Source organism: Hibiscus syriacus, unplaced genomic scaffold (assembly GCF_006381635.1).
Source record: "Hibiscus syriacus cultivar Baekdansim isolate YM2019G1 unplaced genomic scaffold, ASM638163v2 tig00111877_pilon, whole genome shotgun sequence".
NCBI classification, from domain to species: domain Eukaryota; kingdom Viridiplantae; phylum Streptophyta; class Magnoliopsida; order Malvales; family Malvaceae; genus Hibiscus; species Hibiscus syriacus.
In genome coordinates, this window is record NW_024063208.1 from 1,022,746 (window position 1) to 1,033,962 (window position 11,217).

General features: G+C 34.4%; 1 protein-coding gene across 3 annotated transcripts; it reads right to left on the minus strand.

The window, feature by feature from the left end:
* Positions 1 to 1,568: 1,568 nt before the first annotated feature.
* On the minus strand, positions 1,569 to 4,316 carry LOC120172681 (mannose-1-phosphate guanylyltransferase 1-like). Of its 3 annotated transcripts, none has more exons than XM_039180086.1 (5): positions 4,151 to 4,316; positions 3,123 to 3,255; positions 2,742 to 2,804; positions 2,405 to 2,644; positions 1,569 to 2,316 (listed from the first exon to the last, which is right to left on the minus strand). In XM_039180086.1, exons 2-5 carry the CDS (start codon positions 3,231 to 3,233, stop codon positions 1,645 to 1,647), a joined length of 1,086 nt encoding a protein of 361 aa, XP_039036017.1. In that variant the 5' UTR covers positions 3,234 to 3,255; positions 4,151 to 4,316; the 3' UTR covers positions 1,569 to 1,644. The 3 variants fall into 3 exon arrangements, with proteins under 3 accessions (XP_039036017.1, XP_039036016.1, XP_039036018.1); XM_039180085.1 differs by lacking the exon at positions 2,742 to 2,804 and adding an exon at positions 2,947 to 3,009; XM_039180087.1 differs by lacking the exon at positions 2,742 to 2,804 and adding an exon at positions 2,947 to 3,009 and having other exon boundaries at positions 3,123 to 3,257; positions 4,139 to 4,316.
* Positions 4,317 to 11,217: the final 6,901 nt, after the last annotated feature.

Genomic DNA, 11,217 nt, shown 5'->3' on the forward strand with positions numbered 1-11,217 from the left:
TAAACTTCACTTCATTACTTTAATTCTTTCATTACCTTTTACCCTTATGTTTTTACATTCCTTTGGTTCGAATTCAACCATTCCATTTACCTTTGTCTTATAATTGATCACTGATATACATATTCTTAAACTCTTCCTTGATCTTTTAATATTCTCCGATTAACATCCATCTCTTCCACTTTATCTTGTCCATGATGTAAAGAAACTACTCTATTTCAGATCGATAAAGTTCCTTTAATAATATAATTTCCAATTGACTTTATTCTCTGGCGGAGAATACAACTAATTATATCTGGTTTAACGTTGAAAACCAGAATCCCTACCTTTCTTTGATGGTGCTTAACTTTATGAAGCACTAATTTTCTTAATCATCTGAGATTTTTGTTCTCCAATCCTTTCATTCTGAGCTCTCTCTAGAGTTTTAACGCGATTAATCATTTCTTGAAATGAGAACAATTTCAAAACCAATAACACTCTTTTAATTTAAGGCGCAAGCCCTAAACAACCAATCACATGTATCCTTCTTATCCTTCTTAATCAAAATCAACTCAGTAATAAATCTGTTTAACTTATTAAACTTATACTCATACACATGCACGTGTAATTCCCTTACTTCAAACTCGTATATTATAGCTTCATTTGTCTTATAAACTTGTCATCAATGTACTTATTCTTGAACTCTTCTACAAACAATAACCATGTCACTTGATCTTTTAACATTCTTATGGTGGCATTTGTCCCCAATACTCTAGCTTGCCCACATAGTAACGAAACTACTCAATTTAACTTCTCCAATTTGGAGAAATAAAAACCTTCTAACATTATCTTCATATCTTTTTTTCAAAGGTCTATAATAACATAACCTTCTTTAAATTTCACCTTTGAACTCGGGTTCTCTTAACTCTTTTAACTATCTCAATGCATTCCTTCTATGTGTTAAAAGAGTATAAAATTAAAATATATCACAATATCATTTAACATCATAAAGACATTCCCTAATCTTGTACAGACACTCCCTAAGGTTTTCGCTCTTCTCCCTACCTGGCCAGGGCAGGTGAATGCTATTACCTTCAGTCTATTTCCTTGTACTTCACTTTGGAAGCTCTCATTATCATACATCTAGTATAACATAACACTTTAACTCTATTATCAAGACAGTATATTCTTTACACTATCAGATAAAAAAAATTCATTTTGTGTTAGCATGTATACTTTTTAAAACACTTTTGACTTCGTTTTTAGCCTAGAATCGACTAAACCGTAACTCTGATACCATTAAATGTAACACCCCAACCCGTATCCGACCCGAATACGAGTCTAATATGTCACATTGACTTTTTAAAACAATATTCGTATAAAATAACAGAATATTTGAACTCATTTTAAGAAAATACAATAATATTCTATTAAATTATGATTCATTATAAAAATTTGAAAAAAAATACGTATTTATGAACAGTACTATACTGTATGAACAGTACCATGAACAATATTATGAACAGTACCATGAACAGTGAAAATTTTCAAATATGAATGCACTGCTACAGTATCAATTTTGGGACATTTTCATGAAAAGAACAAATGCATTCCTTAAGACAAAACATGTTTTGCTACTTAATTTTACCCGGAAAACGGAATACGTCGTCACATGACGATTTCTGGCTTCAAAATGCTCGATTTGATCTCTTTGTGAGGCAAAACCACTCCGCCATTGCTATAAATCTCATCGCATACATGGACGTCTTCTCCGAGAATAGTCATGTTTTCTACTCTAGCCCATTGGCCGATGGTGGAGTGCCATCCGACGATACTGCTTGATATGCAAGCGTGCTTCTTGATGCGAACTCCACGCATCACAGTGCAGCGAGAGAGTCTGACACCAGACTCGACAACGCAGCCTGGACCGATTGCCACATCCGGTCCGATCAAGCATCCTTCTCCAATTTTGGCAGTCTCGTGAACCAAAACATTTCCCACAATGTGAGAACCAGCGGCTAACTTCGTTGAGGCTTTCTTCCGCAGGGAGTCTAGATAGAGTCTTAGTCCAGTAACGTAGTCCCTTGGCTGACCAATGTCCATCCAAAACCCGGGAAGGACCATTGCATACAGCTTCTTCTCTGCTGCAATCTTTGGGAAGACCTCTTTCTCGATTGAGGTCGGCCTCAGCTCGATTCTATCAAGAACGGAAGGATTCAGCAGATAAATCCCAGCATTGATTTTGTTTCCAACAAACAACTTCGGTTTCTCCACGAATTTGTCCACTTGCCCTGTTGATTCTTCCATCACCACCACACCGTATTTCGATGGTTCGTCCACCTATTTAGGTTCAACTCAAGTATTAAAATATCTCCAAAGAAAAAAAACTTAAAAACTGAAAACAAAGAACTCAGAGCTGAATTGTTACCTTGGTTACCATAATGGAAGCTTCTCCTCCGTAGGCTTTGTGGAATTCAATCATTTCTTTGAACGGATACTCGCTGATGACATCACTGTTAAGGACAAAAAATGGTTCACCAGACTTGTCAATTAGTTTGTCCCTAGCCAAAGCAAGAGGACCAGCAGTGCCTAGTGGCTCCGTCTCTTGAGAGCATGTGATCGTGATCCCAAGTTTAGTCTCGAATTCCTTCAAGAAGTTCAGCATTACCTACAAAATCAAGTGCTCAATGGTCAGCTTACGAACCAGTTAGCCACTAAACTTTTAGTCCGTTGCATTAAAGTTTACACATGAAGGCCTCATGTACCTCAGGTTGGTAGTTAATAGCCAATACAACTTCAGTTACTCCAACAGCCTTGAGGGCCTCAATCTGACCAAGTTTAGTCTCGAATTCCTTCAAGAAGTTCAGCATTACCTACAAAATCAAGTGCTCAATGGTCAGCTTACGAACCAGTTAGCCACTAAACTTTTAGTCCGTTGCATTAAAGTTTACACATGAAGGCCTCATGTACCTCAGGTTGGTAGTTAATAGCCAATACAACTTCAGTTACTCCAACAGCCTTGAGGGCCTCAATCTGAAAACATCCAAAGCTACATTATTCCACAAAATAAACAAACTTACCTTAACAAAACAACAATCACAAACTGGAAAAAAAATGATTCCAAGCAATCCAGTCCAGAAATATACCTGATGCAGTATCATGGGTTTATTAGCGAATTCAACGAGCGGCTTTGGAACACTCAGAGTCAAGGGCCTCAAACGTGTTCCGAATCCTCCAACAAGAATAAGTGCCTTCATTGTGATACACCTTTTGGATTACCTGCAGATAATACAATCAGTCAGTATCTTAAGCAGCAATCCAGTTCAGTTCGAAATAGGAAAGCAGCTTGAGAAATGCTTAACCGGTTAACCCCCAAAAGCTTTTCTACAAATGTTAAACCTAAAAGCAAGACTATGATATTCTAATGATTGAATTTAAAAAAATAGAAAATTTTGATGTGAGAAGATATCCATTGAGTGGCATGAATCTAGAACGAAACAGCCTGCTTCAAGTAATGACAGATGGTTTAAGCTACTTTATATTTTCTTATTCCATTTTTTAAATCCTTTTGAAGGGACAAGAAACATATATTTTTTAAAGAATTTCATTTTCACGCTTCCACTCTCCAATGGTGCCATAGGTAACAGAAAATAGCTACAAAAATCGCACCTAGAAGGATCTAATAAACACAAATTTCCAACTAGAAGCATTTGAATTTGACAATTCCAGCAAAGCCAGTCTGGATCTGGCGACACGGAAATTATTGACTCTTCCAAAGCAATTAAAACGAACTCAGCAAAAAGAAATGAAAACTTCAGTAGAATTCTTAACCAACGCCAAAATGGCGGGCGAGTGAAACATTAACTTAGACTCTGTGGCTAAACGAAAATGAGATTAAGTAAATTAAATCAAGTATCCGTTGTTCTTCTTAAAGTTAACTATGTAAACAATCACGTCTGAAAGATACATCATGGCAAATCCAATCAAACATCAAAATTCTCCCAAAAAACGCTATTAGAGCAACGAAATCGAACAAAAAATTAACGAACGGCAAATCACAATGTCAACTCCACGTCTCCACCAAAGCATTCAAAGCAAAACTCTTACGAACTTTGAGAGGACTCCGTACAAAGCTCGAAACGATCAGAATTAAGTGATTGCCTTAAAGCCTTACCAGATCCAGGCACGAGCTGAGTCCAAACAACAAAACTCTAGCCCGATTCGAGACAACAGAAGAGAAAAAGGGCGGGGAAATGAGTCAACTAGGACGAGTTGTATAGTTTTTGTTTTACCCGTCGGTAGCTGAGCTGGCAGCTGAGAGGGACTTCCGGGGGTGAGGCGTTGATTATGAGAAAGGAGAACGATATTTATATACAAAGGAGAGACTGAAGAAGATAATTCACGTTAAGTTTTCCTTGGCGGACTCGAAATTGAATTATTAAATTCAATTTTTTTTTATTTTTTTTTTGTGGGGAAAAAGGAGTTATAGGGACGGATTTGGAAATCGTAGGCGATGTTTCCGGGTGGTTTCGGGTCGTTGATAAAATAGTACGGTCTGTTGGCGAATGCGGGTGTGGTCAGAAAATGATGGAAAAAGGAAAATGATGACGGCTTTCATTGTTGGGTTAAGTATCGAAGTTCATTCAACTATGTTCAATAATCATCGTCATTATTAAAATTCAAAATTATAAAACATTAGTAATTTTTTAAAAATTTAATTTAAATTTTATAAAAAAAAATAGATATTCAATAAATAATTAGGGATGAACATGAGATTAAAATTCAATTCAACTTAAGTTTTTTAAATGATGCATTTAGGTCGAGTCTGGATTTATGATGAATATTTTATCCAAAAAAATATTATAATTATAATTTATCTATTTAAAAATAATTGTAACAATACTTTGTATATGTTATTTTCTCAATTAAATCTATATTTTTTTAATAAAATTAAGAATTTTTTATGTACATATTTGTGTTAGGTAGAGACGTGTAGATTTTATTTCAAAAGAAATGTTAAATTATGGGTTGAGTGGAGTCACCATAAATCAGAGTTGAGTTAAATTTGGGATGAGAAATATATTTTTATCAGATAAAATTGAATTGATTGAATGCATGACTCTTGTCCATTCATTTAAGTAAGAATATTTAATTTAAATTTAAATTTAAATTCAAAAAATAATAATATTATAATAATTTACGAGGAAAATAGATTTAAACATTTTAATAAATGTATATATTTAAAAAATAAAAAATTACAATATTAAATCTGCAACAATTTTAATATAATCATTACTTCTTAATTTATTGATTGACTAACTAGTTCAAAGATTCATTGTGATATGTGAGAGCATCTCTCTCAACCCTACCTAATTTTCTTCATATACAACATCAAAATCAACCAGGGCATATATAGTTTGACTGGGTTAGTTAGAAAGGTAAAAATTACGGCTTAGCATACGCGGATCTACAAAAGCCCACGTCTAACTAATCAGTTTCCCTAATCTTAATTACTTATTTAATGTAAAATAAAATAAATAGAAATTGATCCAAGTGATGTTAAGGGTGATTGTATCTCTAAAAAAATTATCTTTTATTCAGCTTAAATATTTTTTATTAATATTTTAATTTTATATATCTTAATTTTTTATACTTTTAAATATTATTATCTAACATAAAATTGTATGATGTTCTTAATCGAAAGTTTCTCTGGATGCACGTTAGCAGGCTTAACGGATTCCGGAATTCCGTCGTGTCTCCGATGGTCTTTTCTTCTCATGTTCTCTGTTATTGATTTTGGTGGTCTTCCTTTTCCCTATCTCCTTTTCCTTGGCTCTCTCTCAGTTCTTTCAAAACGATTGATGGACTGAAGAAAATTATTCGGGAGTTCCTCAGGCCATAACCTAAATTTCTTTCCTCCGATAGTCAAAGATGAAGTTCTGAAAATCACCCCCTGCTGAGATACTTGAAGCTGGAATTTCATAATGGAAGTTATCACTACTGTGGCAATTCCTTGGTCCAGCACCAAATTTCACAACAATACAACGTATTGTTGATAATTTATGGACAAAGGCTCTTCAAGGCTCTCGGGTACAGGTCAGTCTAGCAGGACCCAATCTCTATATCTTCTCTTTTATTTCTGATTCTGCTAGAGAATGGGTCCTTAAAAATGGACCATGGCATATTCTTAACAAACCGTTGATCTTAAGGAAATGGGAACCTAGCTTAAAACGCCTTAACTTTGATCTTTCTAAAATCCCAATTTGGGTTCATCTGTACAATGTACCACTAGAATTATTCACTCAAGTAGGCTTAAGTTACATAGCTAGTGGTATAGGAATTCCTATCTCAATGGATTCTGTTACAGCTTCAAAAACCAAGCTTGAATTCGCTAAGGTGTGTGTAGAAATTGATGTGAATGACGAAATCCCTAAAAACATTGAAGTTGTTCTTCAAAATGGACAATCAACCTCTGTTTATGTTGAAATGCCTTGGCTTCCTCCTAGATGTAGGAAATGCAAGGTCTTTGGTCATAATGATAAAAATTGTTTGGTTAAACATAATGCAATTCCAGCCTCTAATCAAGTCTGGAAGATAAAAGAAGCCTCAAGTTCCAACCCCACTCATGGAGAAGTCGAGCTTCCTCAAAATTATGCCACTACTGAATCACTTCCTAAGGAAATTCCTAAAGTTGTTAATACTTCTGAATCATCAAACTCTGAACCAATTATTTTACCTTCAGAAATTGTTATACCAATCACTGATCCAAATGATAAGCTTCATGTGAATGATACTGGCACTGAACAAAGTTGTCTAAATCTTAAGGAACTTCAAACTGATTCAGTTGTTGATAATCAACAAAATTCTTCTGACCACCCTTCACAATCTGAAATTGGTTCTTCAGTTCCCAAACGTGGCAAAGGAAGACCTTCAAATGACAAGGTTGCTTGTGTTGGTTCTAGTAATAGATTTGAGATACTTAGTTCTATTGATAAAGTCCCTCCTAACCAAGACGGTCCTCAAAGGAAAAATAGAATTACTTCAAAGGGAGTGGCTAAATTAGTAAAAGAACTTAAACAGAAGAAGAAAGATAAATTGAATAAAATTAAAAGTTCCACAGTTGGGGAGGAGAAAACCCCTCTGGAACCAATTCCTCAATGATTGTTAGTTTCTAGAATATTAGAGGATTTAATCATCCTCTAAAATAAGATAAGGTGCTACTTAGGGCATCTCAGAACAATGTGGACATTCTTTGTTTGCTAGAGACTAGAGTAAAGCTGATAAATCTAAGGACATCTTTCATTCTAAATTAGTCAACTGGAATGTTAGCTCCAATTATGACTTTGCCAACAATGGGAGAATTTGGATCATTTGGAAGAAGAATATAGAGTTAACTACAATTCAAGTTTCTGACCAGATTATTTTAATAAAAGGAAAGTTCACAGGACAGTCTTTTGTTATATCAGTAGTTTATGGAAGTAATGATAATATTACCCGTAGACAGTTATGGTAACAACTTCAAGAACTAGAAAGAACCATAGGACACCTCCCTTGGATTATTGGAGGTGATTTTAACATCATTCTGCATCCCAATGAAAGCTTAGACTATGAGCTCCTTTGTCCCTATTCCACTCCTAAAATGAAATAATTCCTAGATTTAACTCAGGATCTTGACCTTCATGACCATCCTTTCTTTGGACCTTTGTTCACTTGAAGCAACAAGCAAACTGAAGCTTATCTTGCAAGAAATCTTGACAGAGTTCTTATTAACTCTGCATGGGCTACTTTTTTTTAAAGCTCTTTTGTTGAATTTCTTCCCCCTAGAGTCTCGGATCACTGCATGGCATTAGTCTGGCTTTCAAAAGACAATCCCACAGATAGACCCAAACCTTTTAAATTTTTCAATTTCTGGACCTTACATCCAAACTTTTTGAGAGAGGTTGAGCATTCTAGGCAGATTTCCTTTTAAGGAAACCCTATGAAGATATTGTTCCTTAAACTAAAGCACCTTAAATCCTGCCTCAAGAAACTTAATTCTTCTTATTTTAGTGACATCTCTTCTCGAGTTAAAAATAAGAGATTAGAATTGAAACATCAACAACTTCTCTCTTTAAAGGGAGAAAATACAATTGACAATGAGCTTCAGATCCAAAAAGAATTGCATAATTTAGAAGAAGCTGAGTTAGCTTTCTTGAAACAAAAAGCCAAAGTGCAATGGATCAAAGAATGTGATAAATGCTCTAATTTTTTTCATTCTGCTATTGCTGCTAAGAAAAAGAAGGAAACAATTCGACTGCTTATTGATGACCAGTGAAATAGACTTAAGTCCTTTGATGCCATGTCATCCGAAGTGTTATCTTTCTTTACCAATCTTATTGGGGCTGCTGATCCTAAGGTAAAAGCCACTAATCCTCAGTTCTTGATTGATCTTCTGAACTGCTCCCTTCCTTCTAACTCTGCATCTAGCCTTATCAATGAAGTCACCACAAAAGAGATCAAAGAAGCCATCTTTGGCCAGGGTAATGACAAAGCCCCTGGCCCAGATGGATATACTCCTCTGTTTTTCAAAATCTCATGGCATATTATTGGCGAGGATGTTGTGGCAGCAATAAAATATTTTTTCCAGCAGTCATCTTTGCTCCCTGCTTTTAATGCAACCACTCTGTCTTTGATTCCTAAAATTCCCAATCCCAGCAAAGTCAAAGACTTCAGGCCAATCTCTTGTTGTACTGTTATTTATAAAGCTATCACAAAGATCTTAGCCCATAGACTTACTTGCTTTATTCCTGATATAATATCTCTCAATCAAATTACTTTCATAAAAGGAATGAGCATTGTAGACAATTTCCCCAAGATGCTCATTGAAGATTAACCTTTAAAAAGCATTTGATACTCTCCACTGGGGATTCATCTCTTCTGTGCTAAGAGCTTTAAATCTCCCTCTTAAGTTCATTAATTGGATTGAAGCATGTTTTACTGATGCAAGATTCTCAATTTCTTTTAATGGTACTTTGATTGGATACTTCAAGGGAGCTAGAGGCATAAGACAAGGAGATCCTCTTTCTCCTATCCTCTTTGTTATTTCTATGAATGTCCTTTCAAGACTGCTCAATATTGCTGTTGAAAAAGGCTTGTTTAGCTTTCAGCCTAAATGCAAAAGAATATGTCTCACCCACTTATCCTTTGCTGATGACCTACTGATTTTCTGCAAAGGAAATGTGGATTCTGTTGTAGGTATCATTTTTGTTCTTAAGCATTTCTATGGAATTTATAGTCTTAATCTAAATGCTTCTAAATGCACTTTCTTTTGTGCTGGAATTTCATCTAACAACATTAAGCTCATTAAGCAAGTTATTGGTTTTCATATTGGTTCTCTACCTGTTAAATACCTTGGAGTCCCACTGGTTACAAGAAAGCTCTCAGAAAAAGACTGTGAGCCTCTTATTAACAGTATCAAATCCAGGCTCACTTTCTGGTCTGGAAAATTTCTGAGCTACGCAGGTAGACTGGAGCTTATTAGAGTAGTGTTGTTCAGTATTGCTAATTATTGGTGTATACAATTACTGATCTGTAACATCCGCAATACCGGGTTAGTGACCAAATTATAAAGTTTCAGAATTTGGTGACTAAAGTATAAGAATGAAATAATTCAATGATTATTTGAATATATTATGAAGGTTATTTGGTAATTATTAAAGGAAATTAAGGGTATTATGGTCTTTTCCTTTAAAAGATATTCCTCCCCCTTTTATAAGAGTGAAAAACGTGGGAAATTTGAGAAACATCCAGAGTTCTCTTCTCCTTTCTTCTTCTTCATACGTGGGAGAGCAATGCAAAGGTAAGTTTAATTTCAGTTGGTTAATTCTTGAGTTTTAAGCTTAGTTTTGATTCTTTGGGTATTAAATAAGCTTAAGGAAAGCTTATATGGGATTTAAACAATAAGATAAAGGAATTATGAAGGAATTTGCAATATGAGTTTTAAGATGAAATTTTGATATGGTATGGTTGTTGAAGTTTTATGGATGAATTTGACTTGTCATCAATCTAATTAAGAAGTATGAAGTGTTAGAATTGGAATTAGAACACATTGAAAATTTGGTATGATTTTTGAATCTCATAGGAAGATAGGATTTTGAGGTTTAAGATGAAATAAATGAATATAGATTGGTTTAAGTATGTGTACTAGAGTTAAGAATGAAAAAGGGGATGATATATGAAGTGTTTGAGAGAAAATGAAGTAATTTTCGGGCTGAAATATGATTTCTGGGCAAGGGGAATCGGTACCCATTCAAGGGGAACCGATACCCCTTCAAACGAACAACATTTCCAGAATGTCATGAGGGAATCGATACCCCCTTAGTAGGGAACCGATTCCTCCTAAAGGAAATTATGAATATTGGTTTAATTAGTTCGTTTAAGTTGCTAGTATCCAATTACAAGGTGTAGGTATCTAATGATTGCCTTAAAATGTATAATTATGTAGATTCAAGGCCTAAACGAGTTCCGGAATCATTGACAAGTAAGATCGATCAAGGGAAAGATAGAAGATTGGAATTGACTAGTGAGGCTAAGGTGAGTGCATACTAGTGATATGTAGTGTTTAATGGAAATAAGACTTGCGATGAGTCTATTTCCTAGAGTAATATGCATGAAGTCATGGACATGATTATGTGTGGTTATAATTATATGTGATTATCTGTATTACACTGATTGTATGTATGCATGACTAAAGATAATGATATGCTTTGTATATGTTATATGATGTATGTAAGACTTTAATATGTAATAATGGAAGAACATGAGATAAGTTATATGATAGAGTCATAAGAAATGAAATGAACATGAGAGAATAAGATAATCAAGTATAAGTTATATGATATGGTATAAGTGATTATATGAGAAATGTTAGGAGACTCTAAGAGAATAGTATGAATTCGAAGGCATAAATAAGGATACATAAGTAATATAGGGAAGATTGATAAATTAAAGGAAACTGTAGTTTATGTATTATAGTGAAGAGCTACAAAGTTTGATTAAAGAGTATTGTGGAAGTCATGAGAAATTGAACTAAATAAATAGATGGTTTATGTGAGTGGAAAAGGAAAATGATATAAAATAAATGGAAATTATTTATAAGATAGCATGAGACTAATTGAACATGTAATATAAACTTTATAAGGAGTAATTGGGTAAAATCATTATATGATACAATTATAGAGTATTACTATACAAATTATTTAA